This window comes from Apodemus sylvaticus, chromosome 16 (genome assembly GCF_947179515.1).
Source record: "Apodemus sylvaticus chromosome 16, mApoSyl1.1, whole genome shotgun sequence".
NCBI lineage: Eukaryota > Metazoa > Chordata > Mammalia > Rodentia > Muridae > Apodemus > Apodemus sylvaticus.
The window spans coordinates 80,108,911-80,125,288 of record NC_067487.1 but is presented as its reverse complement, the minus strand read 5'-3'; the positions used below and the strand labels follow the sequence as shown (position 1 = coordinate 80,125,288).

At 41.9% G+C, this 16,378-nt stretch overlaps 1 protein-coding gene across 1 annotated transcript in view; it reads right to left on the bottom strand.

Moving 5' to 3' along the window:
- The window catches only part of Adgrv1 (adhesion G protein-coupled receptor V1), a 535,393-nt gene that overhangs the window by 408,537 nt on the left and 110,478 nt on the right, over nt 1–16,378 (bottom strand). Inside the window, exons 38-45 of the mRNA XM_052159654.1 lie at nt 11,830–11,960; nt 11,177–11,276; nt 9,425–9,604; nt 8,655–8,818; nt 6,293–6,386; nt 4,107–4,185; nt 3,871–4,009; nt 2,514–2,655 (exon numbers count right to left, since the gene is read on the bottom strand). Coding sequence (XP_052015614.1) covers nt 2,514–2,655; nt 3,871–4,009; nt 4,107–4,185; nt 6,293–6,386; nt 8,655–8,818; nt 9,425–9,604; nt 11,177–11,276; nt 11,830–11,960 — 1,029 coding nt within the window. The remainder of the gene's footprint in view (nt 1–2,513; nt 2,656–3,870; nt 4,010–4,106; nt 4,186–6,292; nt 6,387–8,654; nt 8,819–9,424; nt 9,605–11,176; nt 11,277–11,829; nt 11,961–16,378) is intronic.

The following is a 16,378-nucleotide window of genomic DNA, read 5'->3' as shown; positions in this document are numbered from 1 at the left end:
AAAAATTTAAAAATAACAATAATACTGATATTTTAAACTATATATAATAAAAGATAATATGTTGAATTTAAAACATAAAACAAGCTCAGAAGATTATTTACAAGATGTGTAATGATTGAGCCTGCCTGCACGCTCCAGCGCCAGAGGAGCCACAAGAGCTCAGGCAGTGCCAGCCTCATCGCTGAAATGCGATAGTAAAGGCTGGAGTGAACGGATTTTGCATCCAGGGTGCCTGGTCAGCAGGACCTTAAAATTTAGCAAAATGTATACAGTTGCCATTAATGACCCCTTCATTGACCCCAACCACATGATCTACGTGTTCCAGGATGATTCCACCAAACCAATTTCCACAGTCAAGCGGAGTACAGGAAACGTTCGTCGCTTTAAGACCATCTCTTATCAAATAGGGTGATACTTGTACTGATTGTGTAGTGGAATCTATTGGTATCTTCACCACCATATAGATAGTTGCGGCACACTTGAAGAGTAGAGCCAAAGCATCATGATCTCTGGCCTCTGCTCAGCCTGCATGTTTGTGATGGACATGACCATGAGAAGCCTGAAAATTTACTCAAAATGTCAGCAATGCCTCTTGCACCACTAAGTGCTTGGATCCAGACCTCTTTCCACTTCCATGGCAACTTCGGCACCATAGAGAGACCCAAAAGACTGTGAATGGTACCTCAGGAAAACTGCAGTATCATGGCTGGGGGCTTCTCAGAATACCATCCCAACATCCACTAGGATGTAGAAAAGGTCATTCCTGAGCTGAATGGGACATTCACTGGAATGGCCTTCCCTGTTCCTACCCTCAGTGTGAATGTTGCCAATGTGACCAGCAGCCTAGAGAGAGCTGCCAGAAACAGGGACATCAATGAAGTGACATAAGGGATGCCACAGGGTCCCCACTGGTTATCCTGGGCTACACTGAGATAGCCCAGCTTGTCTCCTACAACCCAACAGAGACACTTGGTCTTCTCCCCTTGATGATGGTATCTTTGCCCTCAATGAACAGTCTGCCAAGCTCACTCCTAAGACAATTAATTCGATCCACTATATATATGATGGTAGACCTCATGAATAATATAGCCTCGTGATGGTTTGGATATGCTTGGCCAAGGAAGTAGCTCTATTAGGAGGTGTGGTCTTATTGGAGTAGGTGTGACCTTGTTGGATGAAGAGTCACTGTGAGGCTGGACTTTGAGACCATCCTCCTAGCTGCCTGAGGACAGTCTGTCTGATTGTGGCTTCCTTGGATGAAGAGGTAGAACTCTGACCTTCTCCCATGCCATGCCAGCCTGGACTCTGCCATGTTTCTTGCCTTGATCATTATAGACTGAACTCTGACCCTGTAAGGCAGCCCAGATTAAATGTTATCCTCATAAGAGTCGCCTTGGTCATGGCTGCCTGTTGATAACAGTAAAGCCCTAACTAAAACAAGCTTCCAAGGTGTATGGAGCCCTGGGCCATCCACACCAACAAGAGCGAGGAGACAGAGGTCTTCAGCAACTGGGAAGTTTCTGCCTCAACTTAGCTCCCACACTGAGCATCTCCCCGCAGAGTCTCCATCCCAGATCCCCAAGAAGTAGAAGATTTAAAGACCTCCACTTTCTCACATACCATCAATAAAGTTCACTGTACTTCCCCAAAAGAGTTGAAGCGCTGAATTCCAACAGGATAATATACAATAATACCTACTACAGCAGTATAATCCACAAAACGAAAGGAGGGAGAAACGCAAGACAGTGACCTGAAGTTGGGAGGGGCATGTTGAAGGAGGGGAGATCCAAGAAGAGCCGGAAGGGCAAATTGTGGGTGGATATGATCATATTTTATTACAAATGTGTATGACATTTTCAAATAATTGAAACTTATAACAAGTTCTAGAAATAAATGTTTTCTTATTCAGAATTCGGTACATCCATGAGGTACTTTCTGCAATTACTGTTACTATTGTCAAACAGCCATTATAATACCTAGCCCACAGTGAAATTGCATGTTTAGAAACAATGTCAAACCATTCCAATTAGAGAATTAAAGTTCTCGCAATGTATAAGTACCCCAACTCTGAGCACAGACTTCATAGCGCTGACCCAGCAGTGGAAGAACTAGCTCCATCATTTTTGTCATTGTAAGCAAAAAACCACATCAGAACGCTAATTCTGACGGAGAGACGTTTACATGTTGAAAAAAACTCAGTAATTGAGAACGCTGTTTAATAGTACATTTAGTATCCGCCTCCGACCTTGCTGTTGTCATGCACACACACACTCACATACACACACATACTCTCTCACACACACAAACATACACATACTCACACATTCACATACACACACACACACACACACACACACACACATACACACACTAGAGTCTTTCCCACTGACATGAGAACTTACAAATGCTAAGCCTGGGGGCTTCTCATATGAGGCTAGGAAGAGGTTCGTCTGTCTCACGCCACACTGCTGAACCAGGATGGAAACGAGAAGACTGGAAGGAAATATACCTACCTATGGTCTGTTTCCCCAGCTCTAGTCCAGGAGACGGATTTGTTAATATCAGCTGAAATCTTTCATCTCCTTCTGGAATGTCATCATCCAGAATCACAACATCCACATGCTTAAACCTTTCTTCATCAGCAAAATGAAGAATCTGGTCAAAAACGATAAATGAAAGGTCCGAATGCGTCAATGCACTGCGAGTGTCCATCAGATGTTCAGAGAGCAGTCCTGCATGCGCGACACCTGAGAGGACGCTCTGACGGCTGCATGGGAGAGGACACTCTAGCAGCTGCCTGCACGGGAGGGGGCGCCTGCACAGGAGAGGGCGCTCTAGCTGCTGCACGGGAGAGGGCGCTCTAGCGGCTGCATGGGAGAGGGCACTCTAGCGGCTGTACAGAAGGGGATGCGCTAGCGGCTGCACAGGAGAGGGCGCTCTAGTGGCTGCAGCTGCACGGGAGGGGGCGCTCTAGTGGCTGCAGCTGCACGGGAGGGGGCACTCTAGCGTTTGCACTGGTACACGGAGAGGACGCTCTAGCATCTGCAGCTGCACGGGAGGGGGCGCTCTAGCGTTTGCACTGGTACACGGGAGAGGACGCTCTAGCAGCTGCAGCTGCACGGGAGAGGGCGCTCTAGCAGCTGCAGCTGCACGGGAGAGGACACTCTAGCAGCTCTAGTGGCTACACAGGAGGGGGCGCTCTGGCAGCTGCACGGGAGGGGGAGCTCTAGCAGCTGCTGGGGAGGGCTCAGCAGGTAACTCACATTGGCAGCTCTTTCAGAGGAGCCCAGGTGTGTTCCCACAACCTTTGTCTAGCTTCTTGTAACCAGAAGCTCTAGCTCCAGGAAATCTTAACTTTTACATGTTCTCTTTTTGTTTAAACTTAAATTGAAAGTATTTCAAGTAGGTTACCAAGAAGAAGAAAGTAAACATTTGGTTACATAATAAATGGGATGAAGACATGAAGATTTTTAAAAAGTATTTCAAGGGCTTCTGGTATGTCTGTACATTAAACCAAATAAAATAAAATAAAGTAAGTTTTTTTTTTTCCCAGAAGAGTCGGAAACATTCTCGGAGAGTCTAATAATTAACATTTTTATACATTATCTAGCATTCTTCAGAACTAAATACTGCAAAAAAATAGTAAATTTGGAGTGATATATAGAATAGATTAAAACTTAATTCATCCACCTATTACAGCAAAAAGAATTAAACAATACAGAAATCTTCTTCCTGGTCTCCCTATGGAGTATCATTATATGGAGTAATAATGGAGTAGTTATTGAGATTAATTTTCCAGAAAAATGCCTACATCACTCTGATTGTGAAGGAACAGTGGTTGCAGATGGCCATCACAGGCGATTTCCCTACCTGTGGAGTGCAAATGTAATCCAGTCCCATCTGAGCCTCTAGATTCTGGGCATACATGAACAAGGACACCTGGCCAAGGGCTGCTGCGCTCCGCTGGGCAACCAGTGTCACAATGCCGTGGGTTTCATTCACTTCAAATCTGGAATTGCAAAATAGACTTGGTTTTCTTTCATAACTTGTATGTGGTAATTGTGAAGAATGTGACATTAAGGACAGAGATCACATCTTGGGTTTACCTGCTATGCTGCCATTCAATCACACCTTGGGCGCCATCATTGGCATCTATGATAATCTGTGCAGTCAAGCCTTCTGAATCTGATAAAACAGAGATAAAGTGAATCAATATAATTTAATATAAAATTCATCAAAACTATATTTAAAGCACTGTCTGCCATGGAATTTGAAGACTGCATTATATAAGTTTTCATGTGTAGGTATCACACATAGTGAAAATATGTTTAAGAAAATAAAAACAATACTGGTAACATTAGAAGAGAAATATGTTTATTATCAAGAGTTATTGGTGTATAACTACTCAATCAGGAACAGTGTGACATTATAAACTACAGATGTTATAGCTTCATTTTAAATAAATTAAACAATATTTACATCTCTTCTATTTCAGGATGGAAGAAAATGGTACTGTTGGGTAAAGCAGAAAGGACAAGGAAAAGAAAAACAGAGTGGAAAGAGAAAGATAAACTGGGCATGGTGGCGCACACCTTTAATCCCAGCACTTGGGAGGCAGAGGCAGGTGGACTTCTGAGTTCGAAGCCAGCCTGGTCTACAGAGTGAGTTCCAGGACAGCCAGGGCTACACAGAGAAACCCTGTCTCAAAAAACAAAAAACAAGAAAGAAAGAAAGAGAGAGAGAGAGAGAGAGAGAGAGAGAGAGAGAGAGAGAGAGAGAGAGAGGAAGGAAGGAAGGAAGGAAGGAAGGAAGGAAGGAAGGAAGGAAGGAAGGAAGGAGAAAGAAAGAACGAAAGAAATACATGTGTAACAAGTGACAGAGAGGAGAGTATTAATATGAACTAGGGAGAAGGTTTGATAACGCAGAAATAAAGACAGTGGTCTGAGCTGTATGCATTTTTGTCAGTATGCTACAAATAGCTGGTCTTCTGTATTGAAACATTACTTCTCTTTCTCTTGGGTTGTGTGAGTGTGTGTGTGTATGTGTGTGTTTCAATACTTTTCCTTTAGTTAAGGACAAATATCATAGCTATTTAGTGAGGAAAGGAATAGGAAGGCCAATTCTCTTTAGATTGAAGTGGACACTACTGTTCAGAAGACAGGATAAAATCAGGATTTGTACCCAATGGACTACAGGCTTATAGCCAGACAGTCAAAAAATCACAGCACACTACTAAAACATAAATATAAGTAACATCATATGGACCCACAGGTCTTTTTTGTGAATATGTGTGTGTGTGTGTGTGTGTGTGTGTGTGTATTCATACAATAACAATTAATGAAACAAGAAGCCATGAATTTGAAGGATAGTAGATATGGCGCGTTGGAGAGAGAAAAAGGGAGAAATGTTTTAACTAAATTACAATCTCAAAACTAAACAAAAAATATATTTGAAATAAAAAGGAAATCATAGATTATTAAAATTAAACTTCTAGTTTTTTTAAAAAAAGGACCCAGCTCTTTCATGTGCTGGTTGAAATTTGGGGCATATGCCTAACGTTCTTATAGTTTGCACTGTCTCAGATGTAAAATGGGAGGATGTAAACAAATACAGAACAAATACATACAACAATTCAAATCAGCGGACCAGAGCAGAAGGTGCTCCATTCGAATGGGCACTGCGTGGACCAACTCCCCTCCACCCTGCGACCCCGCAGCCCTTGGGCAGAGCAGGGACAGGCTGACCTCAGTGCTACTCACTACGACCTGGCACACCACAGACTTTCCAGCAATACTTAGACTATACCTATCGAAGGGTCTAAAAAAGTTTCTAACAAGTTCAAGTTTTACCTTTCAGTCTGTAATGAATTAAGTTTTCTAAAAGCATGAAAAGAAAAAGATCAAAGGTCAGAATAGAAGCAAGCAGCAGAGTTCATAAAATTAATATTAAACTTAAAATGGTTGGCTTATGAAAATAGCTAACTACATTTTAAAAGAAAATGAAGGAAAAATGCATTTGAAAAAAGTCATACCACCTTGCAGGTAGCTTATCTGGCTATGACATAGCTGTAAAATTCAAAAAGCACCAGAGTAAGTATTGCCTTTACACAGCTTACAAAACTGCAATGACAGTCTCTGACTAGAATAAGTCTAAATGCCCACCACCTCACACGTGGCTGCAACTAGCAAACAAAACAAGGAACAGTGTTCCGTTCCCATGACAACTTACTCTGATTAAAACAATGAAGCCCTTTGCAGCTAGTAATAAAGGTACACAAAGGAGAGGCCCCTACCTAGTCTGGGAGGAAATGACGTCAGAGGAGGCATAATGAGATCAACGTTAGTCAAATTCACCAAGAAATATTCTCTTAGCTCTGGCATATCATCCTGCAAAATTAGAATCATTAAAAAGGGTTTAGTTATGCTTACAGGAATCATTCCTCACAAAGTGTTCCTTAAGTTATATTACAAAAGAATATACACAAACAGCAAAAACGCAGTGGAAAACATAAATGCATAGAAAAATTATTTAAATTAGGAAAAATAAATATAACAGTGTCAAACTTATATGTAGACTTTATTAGGCAGGACACTGTGAAAGCACCTCAAAATTACAACATTTTAAGGACAGTTTATAAGCAAACCAACCATCTAAGTATATGAATCTAATTATTTCAAATGAAAGAATAAGCAAAAATATGCTCAATTTCCCTGATACCTGCTGTTCAGAAAGGGAAACAGGAAAGCTGAGGACAACCTCTGGGAGTTTAAGGTAAGCTGTTCCAAAGCCTCAACTCTACCGCATTTGTTATGGTGAAATAGTGACCACAAAAGCATGGTTTGCTGGTGTATGAGAGAGAACTATCCAGCTTCAAAAAGTCCCTTCAACATGGTGGTGATTAAATCAGCAGTCCCACAATTAACAACGCAAAGAAGGTACCCTAGCACAGGTGTAGCAAAGCCTGTGTCAGGAGTGACTACAGATTGCAAATACTTATAAAGTTTACACTGTGTGTGTGTGGGGGGGGGGGGTATGTACACATATATATGAGTGTGTGTGTATGAGTATGGGTGTATATACACACATATATATGTGTGTATATATATATATAAAATCAGTACACAAATACCAACATGTTTTTCATCTTAACTGAGATGTGAGAGAAAGAGTTTAAAATCAGTCTCTCACCAGGCCAGAGTATCTGGGCCCACAGTGGTTGCTGAACATGAGGCCTGCTATGTTCTAATCCAGCACTGCTCAGAAGACAAGCCTTGAAAACAACAAACCAGAAAGTGCAGTGCCTGGAACACCCACACTTACAGAAGTACACTTGGAGGAGGAGAGGTGGGCATATATTATACTTTCAAAGCTCACTTAACTAGAAAGTAAGGTTGTGTGTGTGTGTGTGTATGTGTGTGTGTGCATGTAGTGTCATGTATGTGTGTGTAATATAGTGTATTGTATGTGTGTGCCTGTGTTTGTGTATGTGTGCCTGTGCTGTATGTGTCTGTAGTGTCACATATGTGTATATAGTATAGTATATGTGTGTATGTGTGTGTGTATACTGTAGTGTATTTGCTAGTGTCTAATTCCTAACATTAACAGATCAGGCATTTACCATGGTTGTGTAGACATTTTGTCAGGTCCTGTTACACACTGACATGATAGTACCTTTCATTCTTGAATCTGGAGTTCTCATGTTGCAATGGGCCACAGTGTAGTGGAAATAACCTCACAGGGCATATAGCTTAAATTACTGATAATTTTGTAAAACTACAAGAAGTCTCTGACAGAATAAAAGTTATAAAATTGAATTAGAAAATACAAAATAACAGAAATGTATTTTCAAATATATAGTCATTCCCACTGCTTCTATACTCCCCTCTGTCTTTACCCTTGCAGTTCACAGCATTCTTTCCAGAACCCCCAGAAGCGCATTTACATAGCGGAACCACAAACTCCCCACGTACAACATTGCATGGGGCACAAACTCATGTAAGATACAGTTTCAGTCACTTCTGCTTACATTAAGCTCGACCATAACCTTGTTTTCTACTATCAGCCTCTAGAGAGCTTCCGGTCCCTAATTTAACTAATCTGACCCACACAGTTTATGATGTACATGAACCTGTGGGTCTGGGGAATCCTTGAACATTATCAAAATGCTCCCTTAGAACCTCTTAGGCTAGAGCCACTTTATAGAAAAGTGTCCTAAGAAAATTATCTCTCACTCGATGTTTCTATAATAAAATACACAACAGCAGGTTGGCAGATCTAAACACAAATGGAAACTCCTGAGTGTTCAAAATTGAAGAAAAAAAAATTCAGAGAAAGCCATAACCTCATCTAACGCCACCAGCAGAGAAGACCAACCTAATAGACTCTTAAAAAATCTCTAAACCCCATAGAGTTTTCAAGTTTTGAAGAAAATTTACAAATATTAAAGATAACAATATTTAATATAGATACAAGCAAAAAGTACTATACAATCTTAGTCACCAGGAAAACTGCTACTTTTATAATAATAATGTCAAGTTGTTAGAAATCTCCAAGTACATTTTATAGTCTATGTTATACATAAATTATTCTATCAGTTTCTACTCTGTGTAATCATTTGGGTTGGATGTAAGCTAGTGGAAATGGCACACGCTCACCTCGAGGACAGTGACACGGATGGCTGCTGTTGCTTCTCCGTCCTTTAAAAGCAGAGAGCCCACCACAGGGACGAAGTCAGACCCTGGCTCTGCTAGGTTTCCTTCTGTTTCGTTTTTCAGACTTAGTATTCCAGGAACAGTGGCATATGTGACATTGATGGCTCCTAGAGGAATCCGCGTTAAAAAAAAAAAAAAAAAAAAAAAAAACATGATTAGACACATGTTTAAAACTCTCAGCATGAAGTCTTCCCTGTTTTGCTCAGTCTTGTTACTGGTCCTGATGCTGTGGATTTCACACGGACCAGCACAATGATGTTCACAGTTATTAAGTCACAGATCCCTGCCTCTGCACTGCCTCTGCACTGCCTCTGGACCAGTGATGTAGAACTTTTAAGCCTATGCTCAGAGGGCCTGGTATACTTTCATTTTCTTTATCGTGTCTTCACTTGTCTCAAAAGGATAAGGAGAACTTGAAGAAAACGCACATTCGCTGAGCCCAGCCTTAGCGATCCCACAGTAGCCTACTAACATCTGCTAGAAGACTGAATGACTGTTCCAGACACAGCCTTTCTGTGAAAACAGATAATTCCTTTAACTTTTCTAAAAAAAAATAAAGAAGTTACAAAATACTGTGTTAAACACCATCGTCCTTTGAGGATTTATATCACCAATGGCTTCAGTCACACAAACAGGTTTTTTAAATTACAAACAGAATTTTAAAGGCCCTTGCCCAGAAACCCATTCAGTACTTACTCCAGTGGATCACAAACCTAGAGATCCGAACTCTCTGTTGACGAAGAGCTGAATGGTTACGTTAGCCTCCTGGAGCACCACGAATCTTGACGAGAGAGCAAAGTTTAAAACGCCGTGTGGCTCATCGCTGGCTTCGACCGTCAACACAGCTGCATATCCCTGGGCATCAAGCAGAGCAGCACCGGCCGGCAGGACCCCTGAAAACCGGGGAGCCCATGGGAGGCAGGCATCTCCTTCAGCAACGTGAAAGTTCTTAAAGCACTTACATGTCGGCGGAGCAGTCGACAACCAGTCAGCTGCCCCGCCAAGCACTCGACAACCAGTCAGCCGCCCCGCCAGAGGGCTGAAAAACAGTCTACAACTATTCTCCCTCAACACAACAATATGTGGATTCTTCTACGTGGACACTAATATCACTACTGACTATATTGGCTGTGTGAATTATAGAATTAATAGACAGGAAATAACTTATCCAAGCAATTTGTTCAAAAATGACCAAATTTATCTGTAAACAGTAATTGGTTCAAAATCTAAATTGGTTATATTTTTTATATCAGAAATATAAAAAAGAGTTTTTATCTTTGGAAATGCATTTTATTCAACAAATAACTATCTCATATGTCAAGTACATGTCACCCAGACTGCTAGGCTAAGGTAGGAAGGTCATGAGTTTGAAGACAACTCAGGCTACCCAGTGAAGTTGAGGCCAGCCTGGGCTACATAGCAGGATCCTGTCTCAGAAAACTAACCTCTGTGTAGCATAGGCAAAACATTTTTTTTCTTTTTTTGGTTTTATGGATTTGGTTTTTTTCAAGACAAGGTTTCTCTGTGTAGCCCTGGCTGTCCTGGAACTTACTCTGTAGATCAGGCTGGCCTCGAACTCAGAAATCCGCCTGACTCTGCCTCCCAGAGTACTGGGATTATAGGAGGCCTGTGCCACCACCGCAAGGCAAAACATTTTAAGTCTTTCTTTAGTATTTGTTTGTGTCTGACTGTGGCTGGTTGTGTGTGTGTGTGTGGGGGGGGGTGATGGTGCACATGTGAACGTCCATAGAAAACCCCCTCCTCCTTCCTTCTTTGGGACAAGCTCTTTTGCAGTTGCACTGTCACTAGTCGGCTCAACCTCCCATGCTGCGGGCTCCACCCCCACGCTGCCGACTCCACCCCCACGCTGCCGACTCCACCCCCACGCTGCCGGCTCCACCCCCCACGCTGCCGGCTCCACCCCCACGCTGAAGGCTCCACCCCCACACTGCCTGCTCCACCCCCCACGCTGCCGGCTCCACCCCCACGCCACCAGCTCCACCTCCAACGCTGCTGGCTCAGGCTTTTGGATCTGTGCAGGTTTGTCACAGTTCCACAGCAAGCATTCACCCGCTGAACCGCCTTCCCAGCCCTATGGAGCAGAGCTTCTAGCGTGCTTGTCTACAGCCATGAAGGCCAGTGTTCACATGCCTGCCTGGGAGCGCTGTCAATCTAATATCCCTGTGGGTATTCAATACTTAAAGTAACCTATTTCACAGGAAGTTTCCCACTTTGTAGTTCTGGATGGTCTGGCACTTACAATGTGAAACAATTGTACAACCTCACAATGCCCCTGCCTCAGCCTCCTGAGCACAGAGATCACAGATCTCTGAGCACAGAGATCACCTTTGTTTTAGTTAGCATGTACCTACTTAGACACAGTGATAGGAGCGAGCTCATCTCATTTCTTTCTTGTCTGAAATAAAAATACCAAAGAGAAGTTCAAAAGGAAAAGTCTAAATTACCTTGTGTCTTGACATCATACAGAACAACCTGGTATACTTCTTTCTCCTCCGGAATATTGTCATCCAACAAATGTAAAAATATTGTTTTATTCAGTGTACCCTATGACGGAGAGAAATATCATACTTGTACTGTTACTGCACATAACCCATACCCTGCTTTCATTGGCCTATACTTATAATGTGCAGTGAAACATAGCTTCATTTGAATCAACATCATCTTAGACATTAATTAACAGAAACCATTGACTTGAGATACCAGGTTTAAAGTACTAACTAACTCGACATTTTGGCTACTGAGTCAAGCAATTTAAATCTTAGCCAGTAAGTGGTGAACATGAGAAAGCAGTAACACAAGGTCATCTCTGTCTGAGTGATGAAAGAGAAAAATGAGGAGAGGGCACTAAAGTGCAGGGCTGCCGGTATTAGATGCTCAGCCTCATACAGGAAGCGACAGCAGTGGGCCTCAGCTCCACAACAAAGCAGGAGAAATGAAGACAAAGGCTACACACAGCCAGGAAGAGCACAGGCCAGGCAGGTGTGAAGTCAAGAGACAGACAATCGACACACTGTGGTGACGCTCATTTTCTACCGTCTTCCTCCAGACGCTGCACTGCCCTCGGAAAATGAATGGCAAAGCTTTGCTTCATGGTTACCTCAGAGAAGAAGAGCTGGCCAGAGGAGTTGGCAAAATTGACCTCTAGATTCTGTCCGACCACTTTCCAGTTGACAGTGACATTTCCCCGGCCTGGGGGTGTCCTTACCACGTGGAACTGCAACCTTTCTCCTGTAAGGGAGAGCAAACAGTTAACGGGCACCTAATGGGAAGGGACTTCATGTTCAAAGCTAGCAAAACCCAAACTCAAGCATGCCTCTGTCTAGGTCCTTTGCCAAGAACATAACAGAGCTCTTTGTTATGTTGGGAATTTTCTAGCATGTTTGCCATTCAATCGCAGACGGCCTACTTCCAGACACTTGCTGTGGTAGACCTTCAGGAATTACAAGATGCTTTACAAAAGACTCTGGCAGCTGGGAAGTGGGAAGGAAACATGTCAACACTGCAAAGGATGTGTGAGAACTCACACACACACACACACACACACACACACACACAGGTTCTGTAACGTTAGAGCCACAGTCAAAACTAGTCAGGACACAGTGAACTCCTTCCTTCATTTTCCCAAAAGACACAAACTCCTTACACTAGGAGGCAATGTGATTTTATACAATGCATGCATAAGAATGCTTGGACATACCTGAAAATCACATTTGTTTAGGTTACATGCAGCACCGTGGATTTTGTTTTATGAAGGGAAATACAAGGCAAGGTCCTAAGCCTGTCCAGCAGCATTTACCTGTACCTTCCCGTGGTTACATTAGCATTCCCTAATAGCTGCTTAGCTGTTTTCATTTCTTGGCTTTTATCAACAGGCAACATTTTATAAAACTGAGGAAGAGTATCTGTCATTTCTTTTATATTGTTAAGAGAGGGGGAAGGGACGTGGAGCTGTGCCGATGGCTGCAAGGCTCCCTGTTCTCAAACTGCTAACTCTGCACGACGAGAAACACAAGTTACAATACTCTATGAACAACCCCATTAAACTTAGGAAGAAACGGCAAGCAGTATTTTTTAAAATCTTTATGAACACATCATTATTTGCAGTTTGTAGCACAAAAAATAAACTTGAAATCCACGTACATATTTATGTAAGATGCTGTTTTAAAAATAGTTTTTTGTGTATTAGTTATCTTTCAACACTTTTCAAACATGAGCAGAGATAAAATATAAACACCATATTCTGATTTTCTTTTCAAACTAGTACATTTCTAAACTTCTAAACATAACTGACCTAAACACAGACTTCTTTTTTTTTTTTTTTTAACTTTTGATATGGCTGGGAAACACCCCATCCCACCCCCACCATGCAGGCTAAAGGAGTGCTCAGACAATGAGCTACAGCCTCATGCCTCAAATTAGTATTTTTAATAGAATTGTTTTAATTAAAATGTATGACTCAATTTATTTAAAGACGACTTAAAATTATAAGGGAAACAAAATAAAATCTAAATGCTATGTCTAAACACAAAATTTGAGTAAAATGAATTATTTGGAGCCATTGCAGGAAATATCAGAAGGTAAAAACACTAGAAATATTTTTAAATACACTTTAAGTATTTTAATACAAATGCATTTAGTCATAGTTACTTCAGTAGACTCTGCCTTTGATTGTTTTCTTGTTTAACACATGGGGATTGCTGATCATGAAGACAGTACTTCAAAGAATTAAGAGGAACCACAAGTACACAATCAGCCGTAATTACCTGAACAGCATTAAGTATGTTTTACATTTGCATAATCGACATAAAAACAAACGTGAACGCCTAGGGCCCCCCTTCATGTGCCGCACACGGAACTTCCTACAGAGTACATCTGTACAGCAGGCAACGGGAGATCTCTGCCGTTATCAACAAAACTTCACATGCAGTGTCAGGGCCTGACAAGGTCTCAAAATCGCAAGACCTTAAACTAATTCAAAATTACTGGTTCTTTCACGAAGTACACAAAACACACACACACACAAAACACAAATGGCCAAAGAACAAAGGCTAAGTCCATGACTGTGCATGTTGAAGGAGATCCTGCACTCATAATAAAAGACTGAGATTGTAAATTTGTATACAAAGACTTGGGGAACGACCATTCTGTGATAAAGATAAAATAAAATGCACCGAAGAGGAAGACAATAAAAGAAAAATTCCTTGAGCCTGCCAGCTTCTAACACAACTCTGCAACTTTCTACTGTGGAAATTACTTATCTGCAGAAACCCGGCTTAAAGATTGGCATTGGATGCCCATCCAGATGTAAAAGGCACTTCTTCCCCTAGCGTCTCACAAGGCTTCCGGGCATTTATCATCTTAGCAGGAACACTTTTCTAAGCTATGAAGAACCTGAAGAACCTGGTTCTGCCTCTTTCTGGAAGAAGCCCAAGAGTCATTGAGATTGCCCTCTAGGAAAGGTACGTCAGAGCCCAGAGGCAGCCTTCACGAGGACGCACTCAAAGAACAGACACGGGGAAGGAAAAACAGACCTAGGCCTTTGCCTTCCCAGTCTAGCAGAGGACTGGAGGGAAGCCTGAGAGAGATGTGTTCTGATTCTCAAATATAAATATTTCCTGGGGTCATGGACCACCTTCCGTGTCTTGGTGAGGCATGATTCCACCTGCCCCTCACCCACCAGGGTCTGTGCTGCCCCTTACCCACCAGGGTCTGGTGTGCATCACTGGAAAAATCATCTGATATGAAGGCCACATGTCAACCAAAAGTGGGAGGACACATTTGGGGAGGGGGTTTGAGTGTTTATTTTGTAGGTCATTTAAAAAATAAAGTTGAAAACACTCTATGGGGGAATACAGATTATTCTCATTAAATAAATATGGTGATTCAATGAAATATAGGAATTCCTCTTTCCCTGCTGTAACTCCAAAAATTAATCCTAGTTCCTGAAGGTTCTTACCATCCCCAAAGGAAAGATGATTGTGAGAACTACATGCAGTCCTCATAAATCTACAGTCACAACCTAAATTTGCTTTTTTCCCAAGAAATCCATTTGATCTCGAAACTGTGCTGTTTTTGTGGTTGCTGTTCTTGCTGATTGTTATTTAAAGATAAGATCCTTGGAATGCAATGGGATTTGGTGGTCTTTCTTTTTCAAGTAGAGCCATTCTTGGTGCTCACACAGGTTCACCTGTCTGACCCACGAAGGCAGAGGCTGGAAATCCTCTGTATGTTCTGATGACTTTCCTAGGTCCATCTCCTCTTCCCTCCTCCCAGTGCTGTCTGAAGGAGCACACTCACGGTGTGCTCTGCAGAGTGCTTGTTCCTCCGGCATCTGCTCTGACTTGGTGGCTGTCCGTGCAACAGGTCACTGAATATTAGTCCACACCAATGCTTACTTGCTAAGAGCCTTCCTTAAGTCTGTGAGACCATACTCAGAGTACAGATTTTCAGACTAAATTTAATTGCAATTAATGTAATTTAATTATTAATTCCTCTTCTTTGGATTTGCTGATGACATGTGGCTGTCAGAAACTAAAACAATCACCATTTCAGGTGGAATTCATTCAGCCCCAGAAGTAGCCAGGGTGTACCCTTTCTCTAAGACGCTAATGCAGGCATTGGCTCCTTCAGGGCTCCTTCACACACTGTTCCTATCACTACTTAAGCACTCACAGAATTACTGACAGGACATAATTGCCTTACAATTGAAACCCTGTAAGTGGATGTTGGGTATCAATACACTCTTTAACACATATTTTACTTAAATCTCTGAGAATTCCATACCTTGCATTCTGGCTGTATTTGCTCCTCTCCTCCATTTCCTCCCAGGCCCACCCCCATCTTAGCCCGCTCAGCTTTGGGTCTTCTTTTTAAAAAATAATCGAGCAGAGCATGGAAGCACATGACTATAATCCAGGAGCCCAAGAGGCTGAAGCAGGTGAATCTCTATGAGTGTGTAGCCAGCCTGGTCTACAGAGGGAGTTCTAAGATGGTCAGTGCCATATAGCAAACATTGTCTCAAAGATAGACAGATGGATAGATAGATAGATAGAAGATAGATTAGATAGATGGATGGATGGACAGACGGGTGGACAGAAAGGTAGACAGATAGAAGACAGATTAGATAGATAGATGGATAGATAGATAGATAGAAGATAGATTAGATAGATAGATGCATAGATAGATAGAAGATAGATTAGATGGATGGATGGATGGATGGATGGATGGATGGATGGATGGATGGACAGACAGACAGACAGGTAGAAGACAGATTAGATAGATAAATGGATAGATAGATAGAAGATAGATTAGATAGATGGATGGATAGATAGATAGAAGATAGATTAGATGGATGGATGGATGGATGGATGGATGGATGGATGGATAGATGGATGGATGGATGGATGGACGGACGAACAGACAGACGGATGGACAGACGGACAGACAGGTAAAAGACAGATTAGATAGATAGATAGATAGATAGATAGATAGATAGATAGATAGATAGATAGAAGATAGATTAGATAGATAGATGGATAGATGGACAGACGGATGGACAGATGGACAAACAGATAGAAGATAAATTAGATAGATAGATAGATAGATAGATAGATAGATAGATAGATAGATAGATAGATAGATAGATA